Raw genomic sequence first — 11,955 nt, forward strand, 5'->3', positions numbered from 1 at the left:
GTGAGAAATATTAGGTAAAGGTGGGAAGTCGCATAGCATTGCTAATGTAGGAACTAGTGATTTCCTTGAGGTGTACTTATTTGTTAATCCCTGTAAATGTAACTGAATTTAAAGTGAGTTCACTTTTTACACATTTTCCTTTAAGTCCTTGAAACGTAATCCCTTGTTTCACATACTCTAAATTACTACTCTGTAAAATACAAGTCTGCTTTTCTGAAGTAGCTATTATACATGCCTGCCTTCCAGTTGGAGTTTTTTTGCAACAAACTTTATTAAATAAAAGCACTTCTGAAAGTTTCTAAACCTAAAATGTAATGTAAAGCTTTGTGCCTCCCAAACCAGTAATCAGTTAAGAGCTAATTGAAATAACATAGAAGATATTTCTTGAACATGGTGTTCCAAGGATTACAGGTTTGCTGGTGAAGGCGTGGATACATGGATAACCTTACGCATGGCTGGGGAATAGATAAATTGCTAGTGTCTTTTTAGAGCAATTTGGCAGTGTCTAAACAATCTCTAATTTTTAGATTGATGTTTGTACCCAGACATTCTACTTCTAGATATCCAACCAAGAGAAATATCTGCTTCTTAGCATCAGGCATATTTAAGCCTATTCACTTCAGCATTACTTATAAAAGCAAAAGATTTAGCATCTAAAAAATGCATCACTGGAGAGTCAGTGAATGAGGTCTGGCACATCTATGCTCTGGAATACTATGCAGCCTTTAAACAGAAGGAGGTGGGCAGCAATATAGGAAAGTCCTCAAGAAACATTTTCAGGAAGCAGTGAGTTACAGAAAAATATTTGTGTGAACCCCCACTACAGTTCTGGCTGGTGGCTCAGCATCATCCCATACTCCAAAAGTCTGCAGGTTTGATTCTCAGTCAGGTCACATACCTAGGTTGTGGGTTTGATCCCTGGTTGGGGAGTGTACGGGGGGGGGGGGCAACTGATCAATGTTTCTCTCTCTCTCCCTCCCTCTTTCTGTAAAATCAATAACATATCCTTGTGTGAGGATAAAAAACAACAACACAAAAACAAACCCCAAACCAAAAAAGAACCCATTACATATGTGTGTGTATGCTCATGGGTATTTAACTATGCACAGAAATATATCTGAAAAGACACATATCCAATTGCTATCTCTGGGGTCTGGAAATGGGTAAATTTCTTCTTTTTAAAAATTTGCATTGAATTTATAGGGGTGATATTGCTTAATAAAATTATACAGGTGTAAATGGAGGCCTAGACAGACATGCTACATCTCCCTCCACAACTAAGAAGGAATACAACTACCTCAAAACTAGAGACAACCAGAAGTTCCAGAAAATCGAGCTGCATGGAAGTCTAATAAAGAAAGTTATAAAGAAGAAATACTCATCCAGACAGGTAGGAGGGGCAGAGCCGGGGTAGAGAGGACGTGGTGTGGTGGTGGCAGCAGCTGCAGGAGTGGCAGACTGGTGGAAAGCTCAGTCACACATTTTAAAAAGTAGGGAGGGACACCTGGGGAGTGCTCCCAGCACCAGACCAGACTGCGCAGCTCATAGTCCCAACGCCAGAGAAAATAAAGCCTCATTGCTTCTGACCGTGCAAAGTAGTGGAAGTTGGGGTCGAGGAAGAAACTGCTGGTCTCTCAGCAAAGTCTGCTTCTTTAGAGGCCCCCACTAGAATGTATGCAGACCTACCCACTCTGGGAACAATGGCCAGGGCAACAGTTAGAAGGGTGCCAGTCCCATAAAGAAAGTGGGCAAAGTGTCTGGAAAAGGGGTGAGTTCTGAACAAGCAACATTGTTCCCTCTCAGACCCCTCCTCCACATATAGCACCACGACGTGGTGAAATGGGTCACCCTGTACTCACAAATACCTAAGGCTCTGCCCCTCACAACATAACAGGAACGATAGCTCTACCTAAGACACAGAGGCAAACAAACACAGGAGTCTGTCAAGTTGAGGAGACAGAGAAGTATGGCCCAAAGAGGGAATGGATCAAGGTTCCAGTGGGAGAACTAAGTGACAAAGAGATAGCCGACCTAACAGATGTAGAGTTCAAAACACTGGTGATAAAGATGCTCACAGACTTGACAGATATGCTTAAGTACGGCAAACGCATAAGGGAAGAAGTGAAGGCTACGCTGAATGAAACAAAGGAAAATCCACACAAAACCAATGGTGAAGGGAAGGAAAACGAGGTTCAAATCAATGATTTGGAATATAAGGAAGAAAAAAACAGTCGCCCAGTACAGAATGAGGAAACGGGAATTGAAAAAAAATGAGGAGAGGCTTAGGAACCTCTGGGACAGCTTTAAATGTGCCAACATCTGAATCATATGGGTGCCAGAAGGAGAAGAGGAAGAGCAAGAAAATGAAAGCTTACGTGAAAAAATAACGAAGGAAAACTTCCCAAAGTTGGCAAAGGAAATAGACATACAAGTCCAGGAAGCACAGAGAGTTCCAAACAAGCTAGACCCAGAGAGGACCACACCAAGTCACATCATAATTAAAATGTCAAAGGTTCAAGATAAGGAGAGAATCTTAAAAGCAGCAAGAGAAAAAAGCAGGGAGTTACCTACAAACAGATGCCTCAAAGACTCTCAGTTGATTTCTCAAAAGAAACTTTGCAGGCAAGAAGGGACTGGCAAGAAGTATTCAATGTGATGAAAAGCAAGGACCTACAACCAAGATTACTCTATCCAGCATAGCTATCATTTAGAATGGAAGGACAGATGAAGTGCTTCCCAGGCAAGGTAAAGCTAAAGGAGTTCATCATCACCAAGCCATTATGTATTATATGAAATGGCAAAGGGACTTAAGAAAAAGAAGAACAAAACTATGAACACTAAAATGACAACAAACTCACAATTATCAAAACTGAATCTAAAGAATAAAAACAAAATCTAACTAAGCAAACCAGAATAGGAACAGAATCATAGGTGTGGAGACCATTTGGAGGGCTATCAGCTGGGAGGTGGGAGGGGGAGAAATGGGGAAATGGTGCAGGGATTAAGAAGCACAATCGGTTAGCACAAAACAGACAGGGGAAAGTTAAGAATAATATAGGGAAGGGTGAAGCCAAAGAACTTACATGCACAACCCATGGACATGAACTAAGAAGGGTGGGATTGCTGGAGGGAAGGTGGGTACTGTGCAGAGGGGAGCAAAGGGAAAAAAATTTGGGACAGCTGTAACAACATAATCAATAAAATATACTTAAAGAAAACATAAAAAATAAAATAAAATAAAACCTATTCCATAAATTATAGCTAAAACCTTCAAAGCACAAATGTGTAAAGCATTCTATTAAATAAAATTTTATTATTACCAGAAATAAAAATTATATAGGTGTCAAGTGTACAATCTATAATGTAATCATCTGTATATTGTATTTTGTGTTCACCATCCAAAGTTGTTGTTTTTTTTGTCACCATTTATCCTCCTTTCCCTTCACCTTCTCAACCCAGCCCCGCAATCCCCATCTCCTCTGACAGCTGTCAGCCTCTTCTCTGCATGAATCTGTTTCTACTTTGTTTGTTTATTTTGTTCAAAATTCTGTCAACTCTACTTCACAATACATCCAGAATCAGAACACTTGCCCCCACCTCCAAGCTCGTACCACCATCGCCCGGCTGTTACTACAGCTTCTTACCTGGACTCTTGGTTCCACCCTCAACCCTCTTCATGTAATTCACAACCCAGCAGGCACATAGTTAGAGCTAACTTATATGTCAGGTCACTGACCCCTCTGCTCCCACCCTCCAAAGTCTGCCCCTTGGAGTAAAACCAAATCCTCAGGAGCCTGCAAGGCCCTAAAGAATTGGTGATCCAAGTTTATTTGTTTATTTTTTCCCCTCTGTCACTTATTTCCTCTTTTCTATAGCTCACTCCTCTCGCTCTTAAAAAAAAAAATCCTAAACCAAGTACATGCTCATTGATTTTATAGACAGAGGAAAGGAGAGAGAGAAAAAACACCGATGGATCGCTTCCTGTATGCACCGTCACCAGGCATTGAACCGGCAACCTAGGTATGTGCCCTGAAGGGAAACGAACCCAAAACATTTTGCTGTGTGGGACAATGCTCCAACTAAGTGAGCCACAGGCTAGGGCTCTAGTTCACTTCTCTATAAAATCTCTGACACATCTGGCAAGTGGATGACCATTGTACACAGTCTCTCATCCTAGGGCCTGGCATTCGCTGTGCCTTCTATTTACAAAACTCTTCCTCTTGGAGCTTCTCATGACTTGCTTCCTCACCTCCTTCAGATTTTTGCTCAAATACCACTTTCCCCGTAAATCCTTTCTTGATACCCTCTTCTTGACGGCTTATTAAAAATTGACCCCACCTCACTTCCCTGTCATATTTTTCTCCAGAGCACATATGAGTATATATATTTATTCAATTATTTTGTGTGTCACCCACTGGAATGTAAGTTCTATGAGGGCAAGGTCTCATTTGTCTGTCTGTTCACATCTTATGTCTGTGTCTTCAAGGAGAGTGCCTAGCATGCTGTAGACGCTCAGTAAGTACTTGTTGAGCAGATGCTTAACTGTGTGAGTGAATGGAGAAACATAGCCTGTTCTCTGTGGGAATGATTCAACAATGCAAAAGTGTTGATTCTGCCCAAATTAATATGTGAGTACAATGCAGTACAGTGGTCGCCGTGGAGATGAGCTACCCAGAGACCCGCCCTTCCAGGAAGGACTTGGTGCCGGTGTGGGGAGTGTGGCCTGTACAGACAACCCTTGCCCGTCAGGTCACACCCCTGCTGGGGTGACCCTCATCTGGTAACTGTGCAAGGAGGGTGTTAAAGGCCCAGGCTCGGCCCAGATTCAGCCCAGTGATGAACAGCTCTGACAGGCACAGTTGAAGTTTGTGGGATCTTCACAGCTGTTTACCGTCTCCCCTGCCCACTCTTCCCTTTCCCCTCTTCCTTTCACAGGTGCTGACCCCTGATAAATAGCTTGTACCCTGACTTCAGAAAAATACTAGTCAGAATACCAAATAATAAGTAAAAGCAGAACAAGAAAACAAACTGAAAACAACGTAAATGTCCATCAGTAGTGAAATCTAGTAAACAAGTAATGGTGCATAATATGAAGTGAAATGATGATGAGAAATGAATAAAGAATATTTTATAAACTGATTGAGAAATGGTCCTGATACATAGTTAATTGAATTTAAAAAGCAGCACACACAATCTCATTTATATAGAAAACATAGTCTAAAATTGATTGGCTTTCTTCTCTGTCTTCAAGACATTATAAAGTTCCTTCATTCTGAAAAGACAATAGGTATGAGAGGTTAACAGAGTTTCCAGGGTGAAAGTGAACCCCTCTCATGAAGACAGTGAGTGTGCAGGGTGCCGGGCAGCGCCAGACAGGACGTCTGGCTCTTCCGCTTCCCAGGGAGTGTGACCTGGAGCAGGTCATGCAATGGCTCTGAGCCTTGGTTCATCATCCAAAACGTCTCTCATGGTTCTTGTGGGAAATGAATGGTTAATGTAGAGCAAGTGCCTGGCACGACCCTGACCACGGTTGTGATGCTCAAAAAAAGTGTCTTCATCTTCTCCTGTCCCAATCTGGCCAGAAATCCTACTCTTCTTTACCCTCTCCCCTCCTTCTGGGTAGAGTGAGGTGAGCTAGAAAAAAACTGTGGGTGCTCAGTGTCTGAGGCCCCGGACGATGCTCAAATGCCAGGGATTCAGGTCATGATTATCTTGTAACTAGACACATTAACAAATTCTCATTACAGTAATCCCCTCTTATGTACAGTTTCACTTTCTATATGTTTAAAATCCATCTGCATTTTATATAAACTCTTCACATATGTTCATTTTTTTTCTCCATAATTTGTGCCAGATTTAATAGTCTCTTCACTGATTCTTTATATCAAGAAAGGGTATTTTCATTGTTCCCTTATTCTTAAGACAAACAGCAGCCTTTTTGTAATCTTCAACTTCTTTCATACCAAGGAGCTCTTCTTCATTCACTTCCAGGTTTTTCTCTGCAGCTCTGATCTGGAGAGGTGTTTCCAGGATATTTTTTTCTGAGGAGCTATTTTTCCATACATACGCTTCCATGTCTTATTCAGTCTCATTTTTCTGTCATTCTTCCAAGACTCCTGGTATAAAATTGTTAGCAGATACATTGCATAATCATAATTCTGTCTCTTTACCTTTAAACCTACCTGTTTTAATGGTAAGCACATCTGTGGTCTTACAGTATCACTTGCCTACAAGTTTAATAAGTTTCTTCTTTGCATGATCATCTGAATTCAAACCGGAAAGTTTTACCTTTAAGGTGACTACTCGTGCGTTGGGGCTTCAAACAGACGCCTGATGAGAAACATAATCAGCTGCGTCAATTGCAATTACAGAATGCTTCTTGCATTTTTCATCACTGCCTGGTGTAGCTGACCCCTCAGTACAAAAATTTTTAAGAGCTTCACAGTGTCTTTTTTAAGATTATTTATTTATTTATTTATCTTAGAGAGAGGGGAAGGGAGGGGGGAAGAGAGGGAGAGAAACATCAATGTGGGGTTGCCTTTCATGCGCCCCCAACTGGAGACCTATCCCACAACCCAGGCTTGTGCCCTGACTGGGAATCAAACTGGCGACCCTTTGGTCCACAGGCTGGTGCTCAATCCATTGAGCCACACCAGCCAGGGCTCACAGAGCTTTTTAATTATTGCAGAAGTCAAATGCAGAAAATTTGGGCTCTTTAAAGTCATCTTTTCAGTTATTGTATTCTTTATTGATGACTGGTTCTTTTTTATGTTTCCTATTTCTTTGCTGAAGTTCTCACTGAGATCACTGAGCATCCTTATAACTGGTGTTTTGAACTCTACATCTGGTAGATTGCTTATCTTCATTTTGTTTAGTTCTTTTTCCAAAGTTATATTCTTTTCTTTCATTTGGGACAGTGTTTTTTTTTTTTTTTTTTTTTTTTTGGTCTCCTCATTTTGGCTTCTTCCCTGTGTTTGTTTCCATGTATTAGGTAGAGCTGCTACGTCTCCCAGTCTTGGTAGAGTGGCCTTATATAGCAGGTGTCCTGTGGGGCCCAGGGGTGCAGCCTTCAGATCACCCAAGCCAGGCTGTCCAGGTGCACCCCCCACTGTGTGGGCTGTCTGTGCCCTGTTTTTTGTTCTTGAGCTTTGATAGCTGTCAGCACATCGTGGGAGGGATTTACCCCCAGGCCCACCAGCTACAATGACTGGTCACAGCTACAGCGGAGGAACTGCTGTGCAGGGAGCAAACCCCACAGAGCAAGACTCGCCCCAGTGGGGCCCTCTGAGTACACCCCTTGAATGTGCTGCTCATGGAGGTGGTCGGGTGGTACTCCAGTGTGGTCTGAAGCTGGCTACCAGGTGATCTGGGCTCTGGGGACTCCATGGAGGTGCAGGCAAAGGTCAGTCACCCCCATGTCCTGCTCAGGACCATTCAGCCTAAGTTACAAATCAATCTGCAGCTCGGTGCTACTTGTGCTGGGCTTGCAGGTGCCCAGGAGAGGCCAAGCGGCTAATGCCGAGCCTGGGGCTGCTTAGCAAGATTCTTGTACAGGGCACACCAAGGCCAGATGCTGTGTTTGCCCTTTGTGAACCTTTGAGACATTTAGGCAAGTCCACAGCATGAGCCAAGACTGGCCTCAGCTTTGACTCACTGTATTTGGTGTCTGTGGCTGCTACTTCTCTTCACTGTCCTGCATGCAGCAGAAACTAAGGAGTTTCATCTGAAGCTTTGTGAGCACTGCACACAAAGGGGTGGTTCTATTCTGGGGGGCTGCTGCAGGAGGACGGTTTTCCAGTTGCGAATCAGAGAGCAGAGTAACGCGCCCTAAATCACACACTTGTAAATAATGAATCTGCCATCTGGCTCAAAGCCAATAGTTTTCCCGATGCCCCACTGCCTGCCCATGATTACCTGGTGCAACAAGCCCATTTCCATTCCTAATCCCCAATAAATCAGACAACTCAGAATGTTTTGTATATTTATCTTCTTTTTACTCTAAAAAAGTTGACAATAACAACCTGCAAACTGCAGAAAGTGGCATGGTTTCAATCTACCCGCCCCATCGAACATCAGTTTCATTCCTCAGACACCATCCTCCCCCCTTCCCTTAAAATCCTGGATGAAAATATCCCAGAGAAGAGGCAGGAGGCCTGCAGAAAGGAGAATCGCCAGTTCAGGTTTCTTTAGCCAGTAAAGGCATTCGGGAAATAAATTAGGGGAGAGGAGGCTCCTAGTTGGCCCGGTACAGCTTTGTCTCGCAGACCCAGCGGAAGGACTTCGTGCAGGCATTATCGTTCCATCGCCTGTCATATGTGGTGTGGACACAGTCTTCACCTCCCCCAAGCCCATGTCCATGCCAATTGTCTGGCTGCTCTGGACTCCAGAACCTAGGGACACCAGAGAGAAGTGGGCCCAGGAAGCCAGACCCTTAGCCAAGCCGAAGAGCCTCTCCTGCCCTGGAACCCACCCAGCAGGGACAGCGGGACCCAGGCCGAAGGGACAGAGCGCAGAGCACACACACTCACTTGAAGCCCCTCTCATAGTCTGTCCCATCCACCCACGTCCAGGGACCATGTTGGTCAGTGAGGCCAATCCAGGTGTACACAGAGCCTGTGTGGTGCTCGAGAAATTCCTGAGGAGAAAAGAGGAGGGTGGTGACTTCTCCACAGACCAACCAGCCACCCAAAGAAGACCTCCCAGCCCTCACCTGTTCCTCCAAGGAGCCGACCACCACCAGGTGCGCGTTCTCCAGCTGGCAGTGCTTCTCGGCCTCAGGCCAGGACTTCTGCGTCTGAGAGAACCAGTAGCAGCTGCCTTCGTGCTGCATCCAGTTAACAGGGCAGCAGGCCTTTTGGGAGCCTGCAGGGTGGGTGTGGGGGAGGGTCTGAGATGCTGCCCTGTGGGAGGAGGGCAGGATGTGGGGCTGGGCACTCCCTGCACACCACTCACTGTTGCTCTTGAGCTCAGCCATCTCGCAACTCAGGGAGTTCAAGCCTTTGACCAGCTCCTGGATTCTCACGACCATGTCAGAATAATCTGGGACAGACACAGAAGAGCAGTGAGGACAGTGCAGGGGCCCGGCCTAGGCCCCCCCTTGCCGTCCCACCACATCAGGCCCAGGAGAGGGGAGAAAAGGCCTCACCTGATACAAGTTCCTGCTGCTCTTTCTCCAGCTTGCTCTCCAGAGAAACCACCTTTTCATTCAAGCTGCTGGCTGGGGGATGCGGAGAGAGGGCACTCAGCACCCCAGGCCGCTCCCCGCCCCCCCCAGAGCCCAGCCCCTGCCCCTGCACACGCAGCGCTGGGGGCTCTCTCACCCGCTTGCAGCTGCTGCCTTTGGTTTTCCACGGAAGCTTTCAGAGATGTTATTGTTTCTTGCAAACTGGCACCTGGAGGACATGGGGACTCAGTGCTGAGGGGTCAGCTCCCACCCCACCCCACCCCCACCCATCCCAGTCCCCAGCCCCTTCTGGTTGGGCTCACCCTGGGCATGCAGCTTCTGGACCTCAGCCGAATTGTTTAAAGTGAAGTTGTGGAAAGTTGCTCTCAGAGTCTCCAGGTCCCTCTGATTCTTGGAATCTGATCAGGCAGGTGGGACACTGAGTGCTTAAGGGTCATCGGGTGCTCTATGTACTGGCACCGAGCAGAGCACTTGGCATGCATTGTCTCACTGGGTCCTCACTGCCACCCCACCCAAAGGGACAGGCACTGTTGTTGTCCAAGCTTGCAGGTGAGGAAACTAAGGCTGAGAGACGTTAGGTAATTTGACTACATTACCCATGATCCATCATGATTATCATCAGCGCCCACATTACTGAACCCCCACTATTGCCCCCACTACTGCCCCCCCCCCGTGACCCTTACTTTTGGATGCGATCACACAGATGCCAACCAGCAGTAGGAGGCTGAGGCCCAGGGAAAGCAGGAGGGGGCGGGGTCCGGAGCAGAGATGCTGCAGGAAGACCTGGAGTGCAGGCAGCCCTGCAAGAGAAGATGACGTCAGGACAAGGAGGACCAGGACAGGAGAGAGACAGGAGAGGAGAAGAGGCTCCAGGAGCCTGTCAGGGATGAAGGCTGGCGCGGGTGATGCTGGGGAACCTGTGGTGCAGCAGATGCCCAGGCCTCTGACCCCTCGTGGGCCAGCACTCTCCTCAGACACCTGGGCCCCTAACCCCCCTGGTGACAAGGTATGTAAGGTCTTATCATGAGAGCTGGGAGGGGGACAGGAGAACACAGTGAGATGGCGCAGTCAGGCCCTCCGCAGGCTCATGCTTATCTGTATTGTCAGGTCAGCAAGTGTTTTCCCCCCAAACATGACTATTCGCTTCCCCTGGGCAAATGCTCATGCCCTCCCCCAGAGTGTAGGCCACCAGGCCCGCTGTGGTACTCCCTGACCCTGTCATTCTCAGGACCTTGAATCCTCTTCATACTGGAGCTCCAGGGACTGGGGCCTGACCCTCTTGGAGGGGGGTACCCCACCAGTGCCCAGGGTAGAGGTGCAGATGTTCCGTGATGACAGAAATCCTTCTAAACATTTGAAGAGGGTGTTTTAGGGGACACCCTTTCTCCTTCCTTCTTACCATTTCTAAATCCCTGGCTTTTCTTCTCACTCTCCAAGGACTGGAGATTTTCATACGGCATTGTCATGCTGTCCGGGCTGAAATGGAGGCAGGGCCAGGGACCAGGCTGAGACTGAATTGGGGGGACAGGGGAGGCTGGGACTACGTTGGAACTGAGGTCAGGGCTGGAGTTGAGGTGAGAGAAGACGATTAGGTTGAGGATGAGCCAGGGGTTAGGACTGGGAATGGGTTGGACCTGGGTTTGCAGCTGAGGTTGGAAGTGAAGTCAGGACTAGTCCTTGGCTGGGGTAGGGTTGAGAGTGGGATTGAGGTGGAGGTGAAGTTGGAGCTAAAGGTATGACTAGGACCAGGTCTAACACTGGGCCTGTGGTCAGGGTTGTGTTTCCTGCTAGGACCGGTGTCCATACTCACTTGTTGCAATGGGTGGAGTGGGGCTTGGGCTTGGTCCTGAAGCTGGAACCTGAGGAAGTTGGGTTGCGGCTGGTGTCAAGGTCCAAGTTAACTCTGGGGCTGAAGCTCTGGTTGGAGGTTAAAGGACGAGCTGGGGTTAGTGTTAGAGGTTAGGGGCATGGCCTGGCTGGGAGCTGACGATGGGACTGGGACTGGGCTGGAGATGGGGCTGAGTGTGAGTCTCAGTTTGTGACTGAGGTTTGGCTGCCATACTTCAACCCTAATCCAGTTTTGTGCATAGAATCTCCACTCGCTCAATAAATCTCCCAGCTGCCTTTTTGTATCTCTTCCTATTCGTCCCACTTGAGAACCACAGCCCCTCCTCCTGCTTTCTCTGACTCCCTCCCTGTCCCCTTGATCTCACCTGCATCCCCAGCCCAGTTACCTGTGCAAAGTCTGGAGGCTGTGATTCTTCAGTTTGCTGGGTTGGGTAGCTACGAGCAGAGCTGGATAAAACAAAATCCTGGAGAGTGGGGTAGAGATGACTGAGGAAGGAGTCTCATGAATCCTGGGAGTCCTGCTGGTCTCTGTGTCTGAAAGCTCAGGAGTCTATAACCTGGGGTCTCCCGTGTCCTTGACTTCGGGCAGTATAATAACCGGGACACAAGAGGAGACTGCACGTGTGAAGATGTTATATACGGGGCCAGCTTTGCTCTCCTCCTCCAGGGTGTGTCTCTTCTCTTTTCATTTCTTTTCAGTTTTCCTGACTTCCTCATTTTTATCATTTGGGAGATCAGAGGTGCAATCTGGCCTTTCTTCTTGGCTCCACTGCCCCCTTTCACTTCCTGTATCTGAATTTCCGGAATTGTTGGTGTCTCCATCATTGTACACCCGGGTTTGCCCTTGTTCAGTCGTGACTCGAGTCCCTGGCACCTGATCTTCCTCTGGAGCATCAGCCATCACGCTCCTCCTGCCCTGCCTG

General features: G+C 47.1%; 1 protein-coding gene and 1 pseudogene across 1 annotated transcript; both read right to left on the reverse strand.

The window, feature by feature from the left end:
• Window positions 1-5,815: 5,815 nt before the first annotated feature.
• On the reverse strand, window positions 5,816-6,725 carry LOC149997718 (small ribosomal subunit protein mS35 pseudogene; annotated as a pseudogene).
• Window positions 6,726-7,992: 1,267 nt separating this feature from the next.
• LOC149997719 (C-type lectin domain family 10 member A-like) lies at window positions 7,993-11,685 on the reverse strand. Its single transcript, XM_090290777.1, has 11 exons — window positions 11,419-11,685; window positions 10,995-11,101; window positions 10,584-10,660; window positions 9,868-9,984; window positions 9,487-9,582; window positions 9,321-9,392; window positions 9,146-9,217; window positions 8,953-9,039; window positions 8,711-8,862; window positions 8,529-8,635; window positions 7,993-8,390 (listed from the first exon to the last, which is right to left on the reverse strand). Exons 3-11 carry the CDS (start codon window positions 10,648-10,650, stop codon window positions 8,234-8,236), a joined length of 927 nt encoding a protein of 308 aa, XP_090146903.1. The 5' UTR covers window positions 10,651-10,660; window positions 10,995-11,101; window positions 11,419-11,685; the 3' UTR covers window positions 7,993-8,233.
• Window positions 11,686-11,955: the final 270 nt, after the last annotated feature.

The sequence above is a fragment of the Furipterus horrens genome, unplaced genomic scaffold, assembly GCF_987537825.1.
Source record: "Furipterus horrens unplaced genomic scaffold, mFurHor1.1.pri manual_scaffold_11, whole genome shotgun sequence".
In the NCBI taxonomy this organism is placed as follows: domain Eukaryota; kingdom Metazoa; phylum Chordata; class Mammalia; order Chiroptera; family Furipteridae; genus Furipterus; species Furipterus horrens.

Coding starts and splice junctions, on each gene's coding strand:
- LOC149997719 (XM_090290777.1), bottom strand. CDS start 10,650: ATGACAATGCCGTATGAAAATCTCCAGTCCTTGGAGAGTGAGAAGAAA. Junction 9,393..9,486: donor CCAGAAGCTGCATGCCCAGG/GTGAGCCCAACC, acceptor CATGTCCTCCAG/GTGCCAGTTTGCAAGAAACA. Junction 9,040..9,145: donor GCAGCAGGAACTTGTATCAG/GTGAGGCCTTTT, acceptor TGTCTGTCCCAG/ATTATTCTGACATGGTCGTG.